The sequence below is a fragment of the Amblyraja radiata genome, chromosome 9 (assembly GCF_010909765.2).
Source record: "Amblyraja radiata isolate CabotCenter1 chromosome 9, sAmbRad1.1.pri, whole genome shotgun sequence".
Lineage (NCBI taxonomy): Eukaryota > Metazoa > Chordata > Chondrichthyes > Rajiformes > Rajidae > Amblyraja > Amblyraja radiata.
Genome location: NC_045964.1, coordinates 73,762,333 through 73,785,448, shown reverse-complemented (window position 1 = coordinate 73,785,448; position 23,116 = coordinate 73,762,333). Strand labels below are relative to the sequence as shown.

Here is a 23,116-nt window from a genome sequence, read left to right as displayed (position 1 = left end):
CTCTACAAGATCACCCCGCATCCTCTTGGCCTCCAAGGAATAGTCCTTGCCTGCTCAACCTCTCCCTATAGCTGAGTCCCTCGAGTCCTGGCAGCACCCTCGTGAATCTTCTCTGTACTCATTCCAGCTAGAAAACATATTTCCTATAACATGGTGCCCAGAACTGTAGACTAGTGCATGTTCCTTTAACATAGTGACCTCACCACTACTAACCACTCACCATATCACCAGTATAATTGTAACCTCCCCACCTCTAGATCTCTCTCTAGCTCCGGTGACAGACCACGGACAGCTAGGGCAGTAATGTGTATGAGTAGTGTGATTAGTAATAAAACAGTAGTGAAGACATAGTGCGCTTTGACTCGTCTTTACATGGTGTCATAGTAGTACCTTGCGCCTCCTGTTTATCGGGTTTTATTTACTTTTCGCCCAGTTCCCTACCCTTCATTGTTTCTCTCCCGTGTCTTTACCATGGCCAACTCTTGTCGCAAGCCTGGTATGCTGGTTTTCGACTCCGACATTGCCCATCGGTGGGCTGTCTTCCGACGCGACTTTGAGCACTACATTGCGATTGCCTATCCTGCTGCCACCCCCGCGACGCAGTCACACCTGCTCCTCAACTTGGCCGTCGACCGGAGGCCCTGGAACGATCGGAGTCGTTTGAATACGTTGCTGGCGAGGATGCTCGGGACCCGGTTTGTCTTTTGGCTAAGTCTGTGCGACATTCCCACCAACTGCATTCTAGAGCGATTTAAGTTTTTCACTAGGCGCCAGAGCCCCGGTGAGCACATTGACACCTACATTGCCGCGCTACGGCATCTGGCACGGCGTTGCCGCCTGGACGCGCTGACCCCCGATCAAATGACCCGGGATGTCCTGGTGTTTGGTCTCCAGGACGAGAAACTGCGGGCTGAACTTCTAAGGAAGCCCGATCTGACTTTGACCGAGGCTCTGCACGCCTCTCGCATGGCGGAGGCTGTCGCCTCCGTGGTATCGCCTGCAGCTCAGGACATTAACGTTGCTGGCCGCCAGCGGATCGATGGCCCGCTGCGCCAGCGTGGTTCCCCTGCCCCCTCGAGGGGCAGCCCGCGTCGTTGCCCCAACTGCAACTTTGCATCCCATCAGTTTAATGTTTGCACCGCGCTGGGGAAGACTTGTAATTTCTGCAAAAAGTTAAATCATTTTTCTGCCGCCTGTCGCTCCCATGGGAAGCCTGTTCCTGCTCCCAGGAGAATGCTAAGCAACCTTGCGGAGGCTGATGGCGCGCTCGGTTCACAGTACCAGTCGGACGAACTCCCTGATTCTGATACCAGTTCCTCCCATGATGAATCAAGCATTTTTTCACTGTTGGGTGCACCTGTGCTGATAACGGATCCTTCGGTGCGTGTTATTGTGAATGGGTCGACCTTCCCAGCGAAAATCGACACGGGGGCGGTGGCCAATGTTATGTCAGTGAGCCTCTTTAAAAAGATAAGGTCTGGTGAGAAGGTCACTCCCGACAACTCCCGTCTACATGCCTATGGGGGAGGCGTGCTCGAACCAGTCGGGAAGGCAACTCTTATCTGCAAGGTTTTGAAGGCCTCTCGGCCCCTCACTTTTTATCTGCTGGACACTGAGAACATCACGCTGTTGGGCGCCTGTGCGTGCCAGGACCTCGGTTTGGTCTCCTTTCACCGCGATATCCACCAGGTGCGGACCCTCCTGGACCCCCTGTGTGAGTACCCTGATCGTTTCGACGACTGAGCTGGGCAAGCTGCCCTGCAATTACAAGGATCGTTGTCGACCCAGGGTGTCGAGCCTGTGATCCACCCGCCACACCGCATCTCCTTGCTATGAAGGACAAGGTGGAGTCGACTCTGCGCCACATGGTGGCCGTGGGCATCCTCAAGGAGGTGAGTGATCCCACCCGGTGGGTCTCCACCATGGTTGTTGCTGCAAAGAAGGACTAAGAGTGAGCTTCGCATTTGTATAAACCCCAAGGACCTGAACCTTGCCATCAAGCGCCCGCACGACCCCATGCGGACGGTGGAGGACGTCGCTGCACAGGTTGGCCCGGCCACTGTCTTCTCAGTCCTCGATGCCAAGAGCTCTTTCTGGCAGATACCGCTGGATGAACGTTCCTCATACCTGACCACCTTCAGCACACCCTTCGGCAGGTTCCGTTTCCTTCGCATGCCATTCGGGATCAATTCTGCCAGCGAGGTCTTCCAGCGCACCATGGAACAGCTGTTTGCCGGTCTGCCGTGTGCCATCATAGTCGACGACATCCTGGTATATGGGAAGGACGTTGCTGAGCACGACCTCCACCTCCGCCAAGTCCTGGACAGGGCTCGTGAGATCAACCTTAAGCTTAACCCTAAGAAGTGCCGTTTCCGCGTCCCAGAGGTCACATACGTGGGCCACGTCTTTACTGCCTCGGGGCTGAAGCCCGACCCGCAGAAGACGGCTGCGGTCTCTGGGATGTCTGCACCCGCCGTGTGCCCAGCCTGCAGGGCTTTCTGGGCATGGTGAACTACCTGGGGAAGTTCATCCCCGACCTCAGCGAGCTGAGTGCACCCCTGAGGGAGCTGATCAAAAAGGACACTGCCTGGGCTTGGTTCCCGAAGCACCAGAAGGCGTTTGACATCCTGAAGTCCACACTGGTTAGTACCCCCACTCTCAAGTTCTTCGACTTGCAGCGACCAATTGTCCTCACCTGCGATGCCTCAAAGTTCGGTCTTGGTGCCGCCTGCCTGCAGCTTTACGATGGACTGCAGCTGCCTGTCTCCTACGCTTCTCGCACCATGACCCCCGCTGAGCAGCGTTATGCTCAGATCGAGAAAGAGCTCCTCGCCGTGGTGTTTGCCTGCTCGAAGTTTAAGGATTACATCCTGGGCAACACCTTCACTATCGAAACCGATCACCAGCCGCTGGTCACGATCCTGAATAAACCGATCCACGTCGCCTCATCCCGCTTGCAGCGAATGATGCTGCAGCTCCAGCGCTTCACGTTTCGGGTCGTGTACCGCAAGGGCAATGACATGTTCGTGGCCGACACGCTGTCCCGCGCACCGCTGGCGTCCACAGCCCGACACCCGTACGAATCGTCTGACCCGATGGTGTTAAACGTTAATATTGTGCCTTCACAGCAGATGCAGTCCCTGGTCCAGCACACTGCCAAAGATCCTGCCCTGCAGCAGCTTGCCGACGTCATCCGGCGTGGTTGGCCTGACCGTCCCTCATCCTTGCCGGCCGGTGCCGTGCCCTACTTCCTGGTCCGGGATGAGGCTTGTGCTGCACGACGGAGTGGTGGCGAAGGGCCACAAGGTTGTGGTGCCTGCTGCGCTGCGGGGCCACTACTTTCAAACCGCCCACAGCGGCCATCCCGGGGCTGAGGCCACTCTGTCCCAGGCCCAGAGCCAGTACTATTGGCCCGGCATGGCCCCGGACATCCGGGAGAGGGTCTCCGCCTGCTCCACCTGCAATAGCCTCTCTCCCCATCAGCAACGGCAGCCGCTTCTGTAACAGCCTGCCCCCGATCTGCCATGGATGGCAGTCGCCACTGACATCTTCGAGTGGCGTGGCAAGCACTTCCTGGTCCTTGTGGACTCCTACTCCAGCTGGTTCGAGGTGGATCAGCTGACCTCCCTCACATCTGCTGCTGTCATTGGCAAGCTGCGCCGCCACTTCGCAACCTTTGGCTCCCCTGCGAGTTTGCAGTCGGACAACGGTGGCCAGTTTTCAAGTGTGGAGTTCCGTGATTTCGCTGCCACCTGGAACTTTCGTCACTTCACCAGCAGCCCCGAGTACCCGCAGAGCAACGGCCTTGCTGAGCGCGCCGTCCGCAGTGCCAAGGAGCTGCTGGAGCACTGCAGACTTTCCCGGTCGGATTTTCACCTAGCCCTCCTCAACCTCTGCAACATCTCCCGTGACCCTGCCCTGGGCTCGCCTGCTCAGCGGCTCATGTCCCGCACCACGCGCCCTCCGATCCCTGTGTCCCAACGGTCCCTGGTGCCTTCTGTCCTCCACCCTGATGCCGTCCAGGAGCGCATTGCCCAAAAGCAAGAAATACAAAAACGCTCCCACGACAAGTCCTGCCGTCCCCTTCCGCGTCTGTTCCCTGGTCAGGTTGTCCGGATGCAGTCCCCCTCCGGCCACTACCGACTGCCGGTTGTCGTCAGCTCTGCCGGCTCACCGCGGTCTTACCTCGTCGACCACGAGGGTACCATCTACCGCCGATCCCGCCAGCATTTGCGGCTGGTCAGTGAGCCCGCTCCGCCTCCTGCTGCCCCTTTTGCCCCCCCGATTTCTTCCTCTCTGCCTACCGCTCCTCGCATGCCCCGATCTCTGCCCTCTCAGCTCTTTGTGCCCCGCTCCCCTGCTGCCAGTCCGCCCTCGCCTGTTCGCGTGCCTGCCTTTGTGCCGGTTTCCCCTCCCCGGTCTCCGCTCCTTCCCTCCCCTGCCCGATCTCCGGCTCGTTCGCCCGCTCCCGCTCCCGCTCCTGCTCCTGTTCCTGTTGTTCCTGCGGAGGAGGGGGAGGGCGAGTTGCGTACCCGCTCCGGGCGGTTGGTCAAGCCGCCTGTATGTTACGGGGAATTTGTTTAACTGTTGCCTGACTGTGTGTGTGTGTGTTTAACTGCTTGTAGCGTATGAGTCGTGGTCGCCCTGTCACTGTTGTACTGCTTTGTTTCCAAGGGGAAGGATGTAGACTAGTGCATGTTCCTTTAACACAGTGACCTCACCACTACTAACCACTCCCCATATCACCAGTATAATTGTAACCTCCCCACCTCTAGATCTCTCTCTAGCTCCGGTGACAGACCACGGACAGCTAGGGCAGTAATGTGTATAAATAGTGTGATTAGTAATAAAACAGTAGTGAAGACATAGTGCGCTTTGACTCATCTTTACAAGAACTGAACACAATACTCTAAATTCTTGCTATTGAGGGAGTGCAGCATTAGTTCACCCGGTTAATTCCTGGGATGGCGGGGCTGACATATGATGAAAAAATGGCTCAACAGGGCTTGTATTCACAGCAATTTAGAAGGATGAGAGGGAATCTAATAGAAACATTAAAAAATCTTAAGAGATTGGACAGGCTAGATGCAGGAAAAATGTTCCTGATGCTGAGAGAGTCCAGAACAAGGGGTCACAGTTTAAGAATAACGGGCAGGCCATTTAGGACTGAGTTGAGGAAAATCGTTTTCAACCATAGAGTTGTGAATCTGTGGACTTCTCTGTCACAGAAGGCAGTGGAGGCCAATTCACTATATGTTTTCAAGAGAGAGTTAGATTTAGTTCTTAGGGCTATCAGAATCAAGGGATATGGGGAAAAGGCAGGAACGGGGTACTGATTTTGGACAATCAGCCACGATCATAATGAATGGCGGTGCTGGCTCGAAGTGGCAGTGCTACACCTATTTTCTCTGTTTCTATATTTCAATGTAAATGCGTCTTATTTAGCTACAGCATGAACTCCCAACTTCTATACTCTGACTGAAGACAATACTCTGATATTAGGCTGGAGTACGGTGCAATGGGCAGAGTTTGGTGGTGTGAGGACTTAGGAACAAATGGACAAAGAGCTTTTCTAGATCTGGGCGAGGTGCAGCGGCAAACAAGAGAGGAAGCGAGACAGAAATCAAATAGTGTCATTCATCTTGGCGTCTTGCCATCGACTTGGAATATAATCACTCCCATTGAAAAGATCAGCAGAGCCATGATAAGGCCCAGAGCAATAAACCAGAATAGTTTTCATATTTAACGTGACTGTTGCAATAAACAAGGCTGAAGACAGAGTTTGTTTGTTTTATGAAATGTGGGCCGGTGCCAGATATTATTTATTGCACAACTTAAGGGATAAGGCAGGAATGATTCTGCAAAGCAGCTGAAGAAAACAACTCGAGATATTGGAATGACTCAGAACAGCAATTTACATTTGAGGCACAAGAGATGGCAAATGCTGGAATCTGCAGCAAAAGGGGGAGAACAGATTGACCAACTCAATGGGACAGATGGCACTTGTGGAGAAAAATGGACAGTCAATGTTTTGGGTTGAGACCGTTCCTCTAGACTGTAAGGGGAGAGGGGAAAGTAGGTATGAAGAGGCAAGGAGTAGTAGGCAATAGGGGGATACAGGTGAGGAGGGATAATTGGTAGATCATTTTGACCACCTTTAAGAGTGGGGAGAGGGGGGGCCATGAGGAGAAGCATAAATAAAAGACACACATAAAAACATGTGATAATAATATCTTGTCCAGTGATAATACTTATCCAGCACCATTTCCACCCCACCGCATCTCCCATCCGCAAGTCCTCTGCCCAACCAGGTCCTCTTAGCTGACTCACCTCCCGAACCCAAAAGGACACAAAGTGCTGGGTAACCCAGCAGGTCAGGCAGTATGTATGTACAACATGGATAGGTGACACTCATCAATCTGAAGAGGGGGTCTCAACCTGAAACATCACCTATCCATGTTCTCCAGAGATGCTGCCTGACCTGCTGGGTTACTCCAGCACTCTGTGTCCTTTTGTGCATTAACCAGCAGTTAGAAACTGCAGTTCCTTGTTTCTACCTACTAAGCCCATCAGGATCTCAGTACATGGATTATATTTTCTTAGATGGTGGTGGGGGGGGGGGGGGGGGGGGGGGGAGAGAGCTCACATACAAAGGAAACCAATAGTTCCTGAGGCAGAAGTCAGACAAGCACAATACTTGTCACCCTGCCAGTACACTGTAGAGATAGATTGGGAATATAAATATTGGGATATATCCAATTAGTTCCTAGTTATTTATTTCTTCACTACTTAGCAATGCAGCAATTAATTATTCTGCTGGCTATCAACTCTAGAACATGAGTTTTTAGCTTGGCATGTTAAGATAGAGAGTGAATCCAATTGTGCTTCGCTGATGAAATTATGTCCTTGTTTTAAATCTGGCCTTTTCATGTTTTGTGCTAATATTTAAAATAAATATATTTTTCATTTCCACTGAACAATGGAAACCACCAGCAGTCTAATGAACTGTGAACCATTAGCATGATCACCATCACTAAAAGGAGCTAAGGCTGTGGGCGGCACAGTGGCACATCGGCAGGGTTGTAACCTTAGAGAGACCTGGATTTGATCCTAACTATGGGTGCTGTCAGTTCAGAGTTTGTACGTTCTACCTGTGACTGCGTGGGATTTCTCCAGGTGTTCCGGTTTCCTCCCACACTCCAAAGACGTGCAGGTTTGTAGGTTAATTGGCTTCAGTAAAATTGTCCCTGGTGTGTAGGATAGTGCTAGTGGATCACTGGTCGGTGCGGACTCAGTGGACCGAAGGGCTTGTTGCAACGCTGTGTCCCACTTCTACCGCTCCCTCTGCCAATTTGTTTCATATATCTACCAACCCACATTAAAAAATTGCCTGTCAGTACTCATATACATTTCGCCTCTCATCACAAACCCATGTCCTCTAGTTTTAGTGTACAAGAAGGAACTGCAGATGCTAGTTTAAACCGTAGACACAAAAAGCTGGAGTAACTCAGCGGGACAGGCAGCATTTCTGGAGAGAAGGAATGGGTGACGTTTCGGGTCGAGACCCTTCTTCAGACTGGTTAGGGAAAAGGGAAACGAGAGATATAGACAGTGATGTGGAGAAATAAAGAACAGTGAATGAACGATACGCAAAAAAGTAACAATGATAAAGGAAACTGGCCGCTGTTAGCGTGTGTTGGGTGAAAATGAGAAGCTGGTGTGACTTGGGTGGGGGAGGGATAGAGAGAGAGGGAATGCCGGGGCTACCTGATGTGAGAGAAATCAATATTCATACCACTGGCTGTAAGCTGCCCAAGCGAAATATGAGATGCTGTTCCTCCAATTGGCGTTTAGCCTCACTCTGACAATGGAGGAGACCGAGGACAGAAAGGTCTGTGTAGGAATGGGAAGGAGAATTAAAGTGTCCAGCAACTGGGAGATCAGGTTGGTTCAGGCGGGTTGAGCGAAGGTGTTCCACTAAACGATCGCCCAGTCTGCATTTGGTCTCGCTGATGTATAAGAGTCCACATCTTGAACAACGGATACAGTAGATGAGGTTGGAGGAGGTGCAAGTGAACCTCTGCCTAACCTGAAAGGACTGTCGGGTTCCCTGGACAGAGTCGAGGGAGGAGGTATAGGGACAGGTGTTGCATCTTCTGCGGTTACAGGGCAAGGTACCTGGGGACGTGGTGTTTTGGGTGACAGGGGATGAATTAACCAGGGAGTTGCAGAGGGAATGGTCTCTGCGGAAGGGGCTAGTTTTTGGCTTACTTTAAAACTGGGATTGAACACTATAATGTTGTCCTTTCTCGGCTATGAGAATCATAAGGAAAAATGAAAATAAATAATGGAAAATAACCCGTGGATTTCCATTTAAGGTCTATTTTTCATTCTATTAAATCTCTATTCTTCTTTAGTGCACTTGCCTCTGTACACGAATGCATGAGACTGTCAAGTGTTTCCAATTTTGATTATGGATTGCCAACTCAAAGCTTTACTGCTTACTTTGGGGATTCCATCACAAGACTTCAGGCATCAATAGCCTCATCCACACAGCCATGGTTGGCCATCATAGATTGCATTTATTCTCGGCCACTGTACGTGCCAAACCAATTGCAAGGCAGCAGTTCTCATTATTCTGAAGATGATTCCCAATAGTCAGCCAGAAAGCTTTTTTCCGCTTCTTCAATTGTTTTTTTTATATAGCTATTCGTCAGAATTGCTTCCTGTACAAGGAAGAATATTTTATTCCTCTTCCCCTTAATGATTATCCTTCACAGTTTAGACTTTACTTTATTTTAGATACAGTGCGGTATCAGGCCATTCGGCCCACCGAGTCTGCGCAGACCAATGATCACCCTGTGGAATAACTCTATCCGACACATTCGGGCCACTTTTACAATTTTACCAAAGCCAATTTACATGCAACCTTGCATGACTTTAGAGTCTTGGAGGAAACCAGGGCACTCGGAGAAAACTCATGCGGCTGCAATGAGAACGTACAAACTCCGTACAGACAGAACCCATAGTCAGGATCAAACCCGGGTCTCTGTCGCTGTGAGGTAGCAACTCTACTGCTGCGACACTGTGCCCATGGCATTATCCTGGAGTGCTGGCAACCCTGTCCAAGGCAGATGTAACATGCATAGCAGGATGCAGTGAAGTTTTATGGAACTGCGTTTGTGGCCTCACCTGAAACCTCTGCACCAGCGCCTGGGACTGTGCATCATTTTGATCGGCCTCCAGAATGACATCCGTCAGTTTGTGAATGATAACATCAAGTGGCCCCTGTTCCTCGAGTGGTTTCTCCAAGTCAAGCTGCAACAAAAAAGTAATGAAAGGTTTAGATTTTTTTTTTGAAGAATGGCTTCTCTGCTGCAGAACTGGAATAAACTGCTGCACCCTCCCCCCTATCAGTTAGCTCTTCAGGAGGGGTTGACTGGAACCACCCATCATGCAAGCTCACTGCATTTTGATAGCTTATAAAACGGTGGCTAAAAGTATGTGAATTATACATCAATCTACAAGCAAATCAGAGCACAAAGTTTATGTTGGGTCTCCAACTGAATAAGGTGGGAGTTCTATCAGGTAATGAAGGACATGGATTATGTGCACGCATATAAGTGTTGGTCTTGGCACCATGTGCGGCACAAACATTGTGGGTCGAAGGGCCTGTACTGGCTATTGTTCCGTGCTGTACTGTTCTATCATCTATGCTCGATGTCAGTGAGGTGTTATGCCCCTGCCCCACTTAGGAAACCTGAACGGAAACCTCTGGAGACTTTGCGTCCCACCCAAGGTTTCCGTGCGGTTCCCCGAGGTTGCAGGTGGTTGCCGGAGGTTGCAGGTAGTGGAAGCAGGTAGGGAGACTGACAGAAACCTCCGGGAACCACACGGAAACCTTGGGTGGGGCGCAAAGTCTCCACAGGTTTCCGTTCAGGTTTCCTAAGTGGGACAGGGGCATTAGACACAAACATCATCAGTTCATCCTGTAGACTTTAACTCTTGCTCAACTTTAAAAACAAATTGTTTAGCTGGTCATTTTTGTATATTTGGGGGAATTTTCTGACTGAGATAGTTGTCATCTCACATTGTTACAATGGCAGCATTTCAAACACATCTCACCAGCTTTGCAACATCCTGGCAGCACCAGGAAGGCATGAGACCAGCACTGGTCTCTTATAAAACTAAACGCTCCTCCTCCTGAACCTTTCTGACTCGTTTGGTTGTGAATGTCAAATTTGGACACCAATTTGGAAATTCCATCTCCGAGAATTCTTCCAGATTTCCTAAATGCATACATTCCAAGGTGTAAAAACGTGAGATAAAACATGGCAACGTGGGGTGTGGTTGGAGGATGGTTGCAAGTCCTCATTATATCCACTGTTACTATCCTGTAAGAGTGGGGCAGATGGAACAAATACTTTTCCCACCCAGAGGTTGAATTGCCACTGCTATGTAAGCCTTACCCAGTAAGGGCAGCTTAAGGTGTTTTAGTGTTGGGGACACAGTGTGGAGATGTGCCCTTTGGTCCTCCAGTCTGCGCCAAACAGCGATCCCCACACCCTAGCACTATCCTACACACAAGGGACAATTTTACAATTTTTTTACCTAAGCCAATTAACTTACAAACCTGTACATCTTTGGAGTGTGGGAGGAAGGCGGAGCACCCAGAGAAAAGACACGCGGTCACGGGGAGAACGTACTAACTCTGTTCAGACAGCACCCGCGGCCAGGATCGAACCTGGGTCCCTGGCAACTCTACCGCTGCGCCACCGTTTCTCGCACTGGCAACCAATGTTAAACTGGGATTGGGATGGGATCATTGCCAAGGCAGACTGGCTGGAGGGATCCCTACCCACAAACCTCTTACACCCGGCGTGTTTACATGGCAGATTTGATGACAAACGCACGAATTAGGATCAATAGCAGACCATGGTCCCCGGAGCTTGTTCTGCCATTCAGTAATATCACAACTGATCCCTTTAGAATCTTTACTGCACGTTCCTGTCTACCCACTGGAAACATGCAACCAGTATCTTTCCAAGAAATTACATCCACATTTAAAGATTCTGCTTCCACTGCCCATGGAAGAAGAGTTCCAAATCCTGCAACCTTCAAAGAAAAAATAGTGCCTCCTCTCATATTTAAAATGGGTGACATTTTATATTTAAACAGTGAACCTACAGTTGGATATTATCTTTAAAAAGGTTATTAGACATCCTCTCCTATAGTCATAGAAAACTTTCCACACAGAAGACCATTTGGGCCACTGTGTTGATACGAGTTGTAAAAGAGCTAACCTGATCCCAGCACATGGCACAGGGGATTACATATTGTGACTCTTGAGTTTAGACCAAGTCATAATTCTCTAAATGCAGTGAGGGTTTCCACTCAAACATTCTTGTCCCGAAACCACAGCCAACAATGAACCATTGTGCATTTCCTTGACCATTGTCTGCATTCATCTGTCCTTTTCACACCTTACATGCCCTTTGTCCCCTTCCAATCGAGCTTCCCTCTCCCGACTCTCCGTCTGAAGAATGTGTCGACCCAAAACATCACCCATTCCTTCTCTCCAGTTTCGTTTAGTTGAGAGATACAGCGTGGAAACAGGCCCTTCGGCCCACCGGGTCCATGCCAACCAGCGATCCCCGCACATTAACACTATCCTACACCCACTAGGGACAATTTTACATTTACCAAGCCAATTAACGTACAAACCCGCACGTCTTTGGAGTGTGGGAGGAAACTGAAGATCTCGGAGAAAACCCACGCAGGTCACGTACAAACTCCTTTCAGTCAGCACCCCGTATTCGGGATCAAACAGAGGTCTCCGGCGCTGCATTCGCTGTAAGGCAGCAACTCTACCGCTGCGCCACCACGACCACCCTAGAGATGCTGCCTGTTACTCCATAACTTGGTGTCTTCCACTATATCCATCCATACTGACTGGAAACTCCCACAGCTTGTTGGCATCTTTCTCTTGTCTCCTGGATATTCCTGGTAGTATGCTCCTTCCCCGTTTAATTTAGTGCCACCTTCATAGTTTAAAGCTCACCCCATGGCTTTACATACATATTATTGCATATTAAAAGTCTAGAAGTAGAATTCTCTGCCTCTAATAAAATACTGCAGAAACAGAAAAACTGCAAATCTCTTTAAAATGGAAGAGTTTTCTGGAAATTTGATGACAAACTGAAGTGGATAGTTAGTAGTGTCAGCAACACTCAATGACGTGTGATTTTCATATTCTGTTTGCTCAGAAAGTATAATGGGAATGTAACCACTTCTTTCCATCAACATCAAAGCTAACAAAGCTACCATTTAGTAATGGGGAACTGTGTTCACTCCAGCGCAGATTACTAAAACTAGAAACAATCACAATGAACAATAGAATGTCGAAGTTACTATCACGATGATCTGTGTTCCTGGATCCCATAGTGGATGTGAATGCCTTCATAAGCAACAAATAGATCTGGGAAGTTAAACATGTATGTATGGGAGATACACAACTGAAGCGTAATAGCATACGTTTAGAGGCATTGTGCAGCAAGTCACAGCAGCTAGGAATTCATCAGCAAAGAATTAATGAACATTCCGACAGGATGCATCATTTCTGTTAATGAACATTGCAAGGAGTGCCAGTTAGTTTAGTTTAGGTTAGACTAGCTACAACGTGGAGACAGGCCCTTCGGCCCATGGAGTCCATGCCGACTAGCTATTACCTGTACACTAGTTGTATCATACACACAGAATTTTACAGAAACCAATTAACTTACAAACTTGCACACCTTTGGAATGTGGGAGGATACCGGAGTACCCGGAGAAAACCCACGCAGTCACAGGGGAAAAGTACAAACTGCGTACAGACAGCATCCATAGTCAGGATGGAACCCGGGTCTCTCACGCTGTACGGCAGCAACTCCACCACTGCGCCACTTACCGCAGCACAATGCCCGTTGTTCTGGATTGTTTTGGGAAACCAAGTTTCTGGATTAGAATTCAGCAGTGGACTATAAATCAGAAGACACAAATTCTAACCCATAGAAGCTTGGGAATGTAAATTTCCCAATTGATCAAGTAAAACAGGCTAAGGAGTTAGTAGATAAAACAGCAATTGTGAAACCACTACATTATCACAGAAGGTACAGGATCAGTTAGTTCCAAAGAGGAAGAAAGATTCCAAGGGGTGTAAGGGGCAACCGTGGCTGACGAGGGACATCAGGGACGGTATAAAAATAAAAGAGAAGAAGTACAACGTAGCAAAGATGAGCGGGAAGCAAGAGGATTGGGTAACGTTTAAAGAGCAACAGAAGATAACTAAAAAGGCAATACGGGGAGAAAAGATGAGGTACGAAGTTAAGCTAGACAAGAATATAAAGCAGGATAGTAAAAGCTTCCTTAGGTATGTGAAGAGGAAAAAATTAGTTAAGACCAAAGTTGAACCCTTGAAGACTGAAAAAGGTGAATTTATTATGGGGAACAAGGAAATGGCAGATGACTAGAACAGGTACTTTGGATCTGTCTTCACTAAGGAGGACACAAACAATCTTCCTGGTATAGTAGTGGCCAGAGGATCTGGGGCGACGGAGGAACTGAAGGAAATCCACATTAGGCAGGAAATGGTGTTGGGTAGACTGACGGGACTGAAGGCTGATAAATCCCCAGGGCCTGATGGTCTGCATCCCAGGGTACTTAAAGAAGTGGCTCTGGAAATCGTGGTTGCATTGGTGATAATTTTCCGATGTTCTATAGACTCAGGATCAGTTCCTGTGGACTGGAGGGTAGCTAATGTTATCCAACTTTTTAAGAAAGGCGGGAGAGAGAAAACAGGGAATTGTAGACCAGTTAGCCTGATATTGGTGGTGGGGAAGATGCTGGAGTCAATTATAAAAGATGAGAGAGCCGAACATTTGGTTAGCAGTAACAGGATCGGTCTGAGTCAGCATGAATTTTTTACATCTTACATGCAGGATGTAACTAGGAACTAGGAACATGGACAAGGGAGAGCCAGTAGATATAATGTACCTGGACTTTCAGAAAGCATTTAATAAGGTCCCACATAGGAGATTAGTGGCCAAAATTAGGGCACATGGTATTGGGGGTAGAGTGCTGACATGGATAGAAAATTAGTTGGCAGACAGTAAACAAAGAGTAGGGATTAACGGGTCCCTTTCAGAATGGCAGGCAGTGACTAGTGGGGAACCACAAGGCTCGGTGGGACCGCAGCTATTTACAATATACATCAATGATTTAGATGAAGGGATTCAATGCAACATTAGCAAATTTGCAGATGACACAAAGCTGGGTGGCAGTGTGAACTGTGAGGAGGATGCTATGAGAATGCAGGGTGACTTGGACAGGTTGGGTGAGTGGGCAGATGCATGGCAGATGCAGTTTAATGTGGATAAATATGAGGTTATCCACTTTGGTAGCAAAAACAGGAAGGCAGATTATTATCGAAATGGTGTTACGTTGGGAAAAGGGGAAGTACAACGGGATCTGGGGGTCCTTGTTCATAACAAGAGCAGCTGAGTATAGGAGCAAGGAGGTCCTTCTGCAGTTGTATGGGGCCCTAGTGAGACCACACCTGGAGTATTGTGTGCAGTTTTAGAAGAATGAGAGGGGATCTTATTGAAACATATAAGATTATTAAGGGTTTGGACATGCTAGAGGTAGTAAACATGTTCCCGATGTTGGGGGAGTCCAGAACCAGGGGCCACAGTTTAAGAATAAGGGGTAAGCCATTTAGAACGGAGACGAGGAAACACTTTTTCACACAGAGAGTTGTGAGTCTGTGGAATTATCTGCCTCAGAGGGCGGTGGAGGCCGGTTCACTGGATGCTTTCAAGAGAGAGTTAGATAGGGCTCTTGAAGATAGGGATATGGGGAGAAGGCAGGAATGGGGTACTGATTAGGGATGATCAGCCGTGGTCACGTGGTCAAAGGGCCGAATGGCCTACTCCTGCACCTATTGTCTATTGTCTATCATCAATGTCCTTCAGAGATGAAAGACTGCCATTTTCACTTGGCCTAATTTAATTGTGTCCTACAGCAATGTGATGGACTCTTCCCTGTCGCCTAGTTCAGGGGCAATTAAGGAGGGCAATGAATACTGAAAAGGAAAATGCCATATATTGGGCCACCAGTGTAGGAATATGGGCAACAAAGCATATCATTGAAGAGACACCCCTCCATATCTGGAAAATCACCAGGCAAAGCAACTACATATCACATGTCCTCCCCAATGGATCACCAGAAGTTGCAAGTGGCCTCTGTTTGAAATCATCATGATACGAAGTGTGTAATGTGTAAGCCCCTGTCCCACTTTACGAGGTAATTCAAGAGTTCTCCCGAGTTTTCCCCTGATTCGAACTCGGAGAATGTCCGTAGCGGGTCCATAGGAGTCCGTGGATGTCTCGTAGCGGCTCGTAATGCTAACGGTAGGTATAAAAAGTAACCAATTTTTTCATCACGAGTATTTTTTTACTCATGGACATTTTCTGCAGGGATGAAAAATTGTCACGAGTTACCGGATGTCCTGAGTACCTACCGTTAGCTACGAGACATCCACGGACTCCTACGGACATTCTCCGAGTTCGAATCAGGGGAAAACTCGGGAGAACTCTTGAATTACCTGGTACAGTGGGACAGGGGCTAAGAAGGAACTGCAGATGCTGGTTCAAAACGAAGATAGGCACAAAAAGCTGGAGTAACTTCAGCATCTCTGGAGAGAAGGAACGTGTGATGTTTCGGGTCGAGACCCTTCGTTAGACGTAGTGTGAATACGTAGTTACATGTTCAACCACTGTTACAGCACTGACTGCCAACGAGTAGGAGAACATTTATCTGCATTTGAAAGCGTGCTGTGTATTTTGTTATTTCTTCCTCCCCGGTTCTCCTGTAGACTCTGGTTCTCACCAGAAAGCAAGTTAAGCTAAGCATCTGGTTTCCGCCTGGTGATCGGAGCAGTGCTCACTTTGGTCAGTTTCCACGACTCGTGTTCAATGGCCAGCTGGTGCTTTCCGGCTTCTCTTGTGAAACACGGCGGCCATCTGCAGATGTTTAGAAACAAGTGTTGGCGACCATGGAAATGTAGTCCGCTGCTTTTAAGGACCAGACCTCGAGAGGGAACAGCAGAGGATACAATTCCACAGACAAGCAGACATTGCTCACCCAAAAAAATCTAACCTCATAAATTCATGTTACAGGAGCAGAATTAGGCTGGAGGTTGTGAATCAATGGAGCAGGTGAGAATCACTGAGTCTCACCTGTTTCTTCCCTGCTGTGGTTTAATATCCTTTAATCGTATTAATTTAAAAGTTCAAAGACCCGTTCTTAACTCAAGCAACTCATCGCCAAGATTCTTTGATCAAGCTCCGTTGAAAGAAGGGATTGGAAGATTTAAGCAGATCATGTGATTTCATAAGATAGATACAAAAAGCTGGAGTAACCCAGCGGGTCAGGCAGCATCGCTGGAGAAAAGGAATAGGTGACGTTTTGGTTCGAGACCCTTCTTGACCTGAAACGTCACCTATTCCTTTTCTCTAGAGATGCTGCCTGGCCCGCTGAGTTACTCCATTTTTTTGTGTCTATCTTCAGTTTAAGCCAGCATCTGCAATTCCTTCCTACACGCGTGATTTCCCAGTTTTCTCTGGTTAGACTCACCAGCCTGCCTTCAAAATGGTGCCTCCAGTACAAGGAGCAAAACAAAATTCAGAGAATCACAAGAGATAACCACAAACATCATCATAAATCAATGTCACCATTTTGGTTTGCTCTCTGGCCTTTATAGCCAAACATATTATTCTTACACAGTATTGCTTCCATTCATTTTCTTTTCCTAACCAATTAAGACCAAAGAGACCAAACAGTTTTCTAGATAAAAACAGATGATATAATCCCATTTTTTCCAAAACATACAACTGAAAAGGGCACTTTGTCAAAACTATAAAAAATACTTCACAAAAAGCTGGAGTAACCCAGCAGGACAGGCAGCATCTCTGGAGAGAAGGAATGGGTGACGTTTTGGGTCGAGACCCTTCTCACTGATATTGAATTATTTTGAAGCAGGGTATGTGGTGATTTAATGAATTAGTTATTCTACTCTTTAGTCATTTGATGAGCATTAAGTTGCCTCGGTCTCGGAAGAATACCGAATACCTCTTCAAAAATAAAATCATATTGCACAGTTTGAAAAAGCCATCCAAACAGCCTTATTCTGAAATCCCACCTCAAACAACACAAAAATTAATATCTTCCCAGTTTTACAATCTGGTTGGGAACATATGAGATTGTGAAAGAAGGAACTGCAGATGCTGGTTTAAACCAAAGATAGACACAAAAAGCCAGAGTAACAGCAAGACAGGCAGTGTCGCTGGAGAGAAGGAATGGGTTACGTTTCGGGTCGAGACCCTTCTTCACACTGGTTAGGGAAAAGGGAAACGAGAGATATAGACAGTGATGTGGAGAAATAAAGAACAATGAATGAAAGATACGCATAAAAGTAACAATGATAAAGGAAACTGACCATTGTTAGCGTGTGTTGGGTGAAAATGAGAAGCTGGTGTGACTTGGGTGGGGGAGGGATAGAGAGAGAGGGAATGCCGGGGCTACCTGAAGTGAGAGAAATCAATATTCATACCACTGGCTGTAAGCTGCCCAAGCGAAATATGAGATGCTGTTCCTCCAATTTGCGTTTAGCCTCACTCTGACAATGGAAGAGACCTAGGACAGAAAGGTCTGTGTAGGAATGGGAAGGAGAATTAAATTATCCAGCAACTGGGAGATCAGGTTGGTTCAGGCGGGCTGAGCGAAGGTGTCGCCCAGTCTGCGTTTGGTCTCGCCGATGTATAAGAGTCCACATCTTGAACAACGGATACAGTAGATGAGGTTGGAGGAGGTGCAAGTGAACCTCTGCCTAACCTGAAAGGACTGTCAGGGTCCCTGGACAGAGTCGAGGGAGGAGGTATAGGGACAGGTGGTGCATCTTCAGCTGTTGCTGGGGAAGGTACCTGGGGAGGGGGTGGGAAGGGTGGGAAGGGATGAGTTAACTAGGATAGTTGCGGAGGGAATAGTCTCTGCGGAAGGCGGCAAGGGGTGGAGATGGGAAAATGCAGCTAGTGGTGGAATCCCGTTGGATCATTCCTTCTCTCCAGAGATGCTGCCAGTCCCACTGAGTTACTCCAGCTATTTGTGTCAATACGAGATTGTGAATTCTGTAAATATTAAAAACTTGTAATTCACACAGTAAAGCAGCCCAAGGCACTCCAGTGAACAGCGACCATTTTAACACCAATGTATATAAGCAAATACTCTGGCAAAAGCTTGGCCAAAGACAGAGGTTTTAAGATAAGGGTTTTGGATATTTACCAGCTGGCTGTTGCAAAAGACCCTTAGCTAAATTGTGCTCAATATATCAAACTAACAATGTAAGCACTTTACAAAGCCGCAGAGTTTAACCCTGTAACTAAGGTGATGGTTAGTAGGAGGTTAGCAAAGGCAGCAGTGACAATAGTTATCCAGGTTTCCTGAAGGTTTCATTGACTGAAACAAAGTCATAGACCACCATTGGATGGCTCCATTCTTTGCTCAGAAACAAAATGACCCAATAGCAGAAAATTAAATACATGCATTTGCGCAGCTCAAGAGTTCCCAGCCAATATTCCAGCAAGAACACCGAAAGGACCATGTGAAAGGAATGGGCCACTCTTAAAGCTTGGAGATGTTTACCAGCGTTATAAGCTCTCAGCCTTGGGAAGAGCAATGGAGGACCTGACGTGGGGGAACTGCCGTGAAGGGGGGGAAAGAACAACGGAGGACCCAGCGTGGGGAAACTGCCGTGGGGGGGGGGGGGGGGGGGGGAGAACAATGGAGGATGCAGCGTGGGGAAAATGCCAGGGGGAGGGGGAAGGGCTAAAGGGGACCTGGCACGGGGGCGGGGAATTTGTAACTTTGTAAGCTCCCTTTATGGTCGGCTATTTGCATACCTTGGGTATGCAAACAAAGAGTTTCACTGTGACTTGTCACATGTGATAATAAAGTATTCAATTCATCTCAAAATTCAATTCAAATTCAAGACTGGATAACTGGCCATCTGTCTGCAGCACCCTTGTAGCTGAGACAGAACGTTGATGGTTCAAGTTCCACTCCATAGACACATGAACATCAATCTGGGCTAACGCATCATCATCATCATCATCTTCATCATCTTCATCATCATCATCATCGTTGAAAACATCAACGGGCACGGTGCCTTACAATGTTATGTATGACAGTGATCGCAACTTCTACTGAAGTGTGGATGGCCGTTGACTCACTCGGAGCTCACCCAACCTTTGACAGGTCTTGATTTTGGTCCTGCTGGGGGTCCACAGCCCCCTCCTCACCTGACAAACCAGGTGGGGGAGACGGTTTAGTCGCCGACTATCCGACCATGGAGCAGGTAGCACGGGATTACATGGAACCCCCCCCCCCGACCTGACCTCACTACAGAACTGAGCAAAGTATGGTTAAAGATACCCGATTTTAAATCAGACGTCAAGATATGGTCCTGTCTTTCCTCAATGGTGGGTGTAAAAAAGGCCCCATGTAACTATCTCCAGCAAAAATCAGGAGAACCATCACTGTCTGGAGCAACATACATCCCACAATCAACCTTCAATTTTCAATGTTTCCCACACGAACTTTTCAAAGTACTTAATTGGCAGTGAAGTGGTTTAGACACACCCAGGTTATGAACGATGAAAATCTTTCTTTACTTTTATATCAAATAGACTGTACCAAATGATAATTATATAGCTTAACGTTCAACCATGCTTCCCGTCTATAAATCCTTAATATTTGCTGGAATACTTCTGCCGTACATGTATGCCAACTTTTGTTAATACTGAAACATCACCCATCCTTTTTCTCCAGAGATGCTGCCTGACCTGCTGAGTTACTCCAGCACTTTGTGACTATCTTTGGTATAAACCAGCACCTGCAGTTCCTCGTTTCTACATTTTGTTATTATCACGTTGTCATGGATATGAAAGGTTCAGAAAGATATGTGTTAAACGCAGGCAAATAGGAACCTAGTCAGCTTGGATGGGTTGGACCAAAGGTCTCATTTCCATGCTGCACGAGTCTATAACTCGTGTCCATATTTGTGAAGGAGATCCCCACAACAATCGACATGTGGTCCTCCTGCCATTGGTGGTGCTCTTGGTTCTTGGTTTCTTGGTCCTCCAAATGGAATTTAAACTGGAGGTGGTGAAGGGAGGGCTTAAGCCAGAAAGGGTTATTGGGAAGAAAGAGCTACTTTAAATTTAGTTGCATCTGGTTGGGTAACTATAGTTGGGTGGAGATTATTCCATGCTTTAATTGTGCGGGGGAAGAACGAATTGCTGTACACATCTGTCTTTGTAGCTGTCTTCTACCACGCTCCCAACCTTTACTACCAAGTAATTCATACCTTCCAATATTTCTACACTTCTTTCACACGGTCCTCACCAGGTTGTGTTTAGTTTAGTTTAGAGATACAGCGTGGAAACAGGCCCTTCGACCCACCGAGTCCGCACCGACCAGCGATCCCCGCATATTAACATTATCCTACACACACTAGGGTGATTTTTTACATTTACCAAGCCAATTTACCTACATACCTGTACGTCTTTGGAGTGTGGGAGGAAACCGAAGATCTCAGAGAAAACCCAAGCGGTCAAGGGGAGAACGTACAAACTCTGTACAGAAAGCACCCGTAGTCAGGATCAAATCAGAGTCTGCAGTGCTGCAAGCACTGTAAGGCAGCAACTCTACCACTGTGCCACCGTGCTGCACAAGTTTAGCATAGAAAAAAAAACAACTCCATTACAGTAATGGAACAATTTGAGATCAAACGATGGCTAGGTATGTTTGTTCAACTATTCTTCATCCTTTAACATTGCTTCACCTAAAGTTACATTTGATCTGGACCCCAAGAAGTAATATGGTAAAAATGTCACAGAACAGGGAAGCAGGCCCTTCAGCCCAAAGTTCTGCCAATCAACAGTGCCCACCCACATCAATCCCACAATATTCCCATGAACCTATGCACCAGGATAATTTGTAGTGGCTACTTAAACAACTACCCGGCATGTCTTTGGGATGTGGGAGGAAACTGGAAAAATACAATCTCAAAACAGACGGCAGAAATCAGGATTGAGCTTGGGTCGCAGGAGCTAGTGGGCACAACCCCACAGCCCCGCTCCCACATCCCGTCTTCATCATCCATTTCTATAATTGTACACGATATCGGTGAAGCCACGCTTGGAGCATAGCATTCCACTTTGATCCTCTTAAGATTTACCGGGTTAATTCCTTGGACAAGAGGGTTGTCCTGAAATATGGATGAAAGAAATTGGACCTGTATTCTTTGGATCTTTGGAAGAATGAAGGATGGCTAAACTGAAAGAAACATGACAGAGTCGATGCTGAGATTATGCCATTAATGGGAGTGAATGAGGAGACATGTTAACAAAGTAAGGAGCTGGCCATTTAAAACACGTGTGTAGGAACATCTCCAACCAGACGATGGTGAAACATTGCCATTCACTATCCCAGAGGGTTGTGGAGGCTAGATCAGTGGAGGCATTTAAGAGAAAGTAGACACATTTATTAAAGATCAGGGAAGTAAGAGCTCTGGGCAACTGGTGCAGATGAGAGAACATAAATCAGCCACTATCACATTGGATAAGGGGCAGGCCTGCCGACATGCTCCTATTTGATTATGTTCTTGCGCTGCTGTTATCTATTATGTATTTGAAGCCCTGGACAACGGGCTTCAAACCCGATTCTACGCCACATCTGAAGGTCGAGTTGTCCAAGGGAACAGTCATTAAAACTAATCTGCATTCTGGATTGCCAATACTTTGTACCTCTTGACAGCTAAGTAAAGTGCAATTAAAAGGGCAGTAATTCTCTGCCAGGATAATAGAAATGGAGTATGGAGGATGATGAGCAATGCCAAATGAAAAACTAAAACACATATGCGGAATGGTTCTAATGGGTCAGCTTTAATTGCCTGTTATTTAAAAAAATTAATGAGGACGAAGGTCAAAAAAATATTAACAGTAATGTGACAAATCAGAAAACCTTCACAAAATGGAGATCTGAAGCAAAGACAGAAAATGTAAGAAAACGTCAACTAGTCAGGCCGATCTGTGGAAAGATATAGGGTTAACAATTCAGATCCGAGATCCTTTATCAGACTCAACAAGGAAACCTAACTGCACTGCATTCAGTAGGTGGTGCATATTACAGCTGGAGGAGGAGGCAATGGATGTTTAAAGTATCGACTGTGTGTGAATTAAACATTTGCTTTGTACAGGTGTCAAGCTTCTTGATAGTTATTGGAGCTGTACTCTTTCAGGCAAGTGGAAATTATTCAATCTCACTTGGTGGGTGTTGACGTGTGCTCTGTGGAGGGTAAAAATAATCTGGAGTGTCGGGAGGGGGTCACTGACTATCGGACACCATGTTTTTAACCTGCTTTCATTGCCCTGTTTTCATAGCCACAGTGTTCACGTTATAGGAGCAGAATTAAGCCATTCGGCCTGTCAAGTCCACTCCGCTATTCAATCATGGCTGATCTCTGCCTCCTAATCTCATTTTCCTGCCTTCTCCCCATAACCCTCAACACCTGTCTAATCTAAAATATTTATCTCTGCCTTATAAATATATTGTTCAATCAGTACAATGGCTGGTGTAGTTAAATTTCTGATCAATGAATGTTGATACAGATACATAGAAAATCAAGTCAAGTCAAGAGAGTTTTTTGTCATGTGTCCCGGAACCTTTGACATACCGACTCTCAGGAAGTAGAGGCATGGATGTGCTTTCTTTACATATGAGTTTTTGTTGTCCAAGTGGTCCAGAGTGGAGGGCCAGCGAGATCGCATCCACCGTTGATCTGTTATGGCGGTATGCGAACTGCAGTGGGTTGAGGTTCTTGTCGAGGTAGGAGTTGATATGCGCCATAATCAACCTCTCAAAGCATTTCACCACCACCGACGTTAGTGCCACTGGTCGATAGTCATTGAGGCACGTCACCTTGCTCTTCTATGGCACTGGTATTATTGATGCTCTTTTAGAG

General features: G+C 47.3%; 1 protein-coding gene across 3 annotated transcripts in view; it reads right to left on the bottom strand.

The window, feature by feature from the left end:
- itpk1 (inositol-tetrakisphosphate 1-kinase) overlaps nucleotides 1–23,116 on the bottom strand; it is a 213,062-nt gene that overhangs the window by 56,223 nt on the left and 133,723 nt on the right. For all 3 annotated transcript variants that reach the window (XM_033027747.1, XM_033027746.1, XM_033027748.1), the window contains exon 4: nucleotides 9,193–9,318. In XM_033027747.1, coding sequence (XP_032883638.1) covers nucleotides 9,193–9,318 — 126 coding nt within the window. The remainder of the gene's footprint in view (nucleotides 1–9,192; nucleotides 9,319–23,116) is intronic.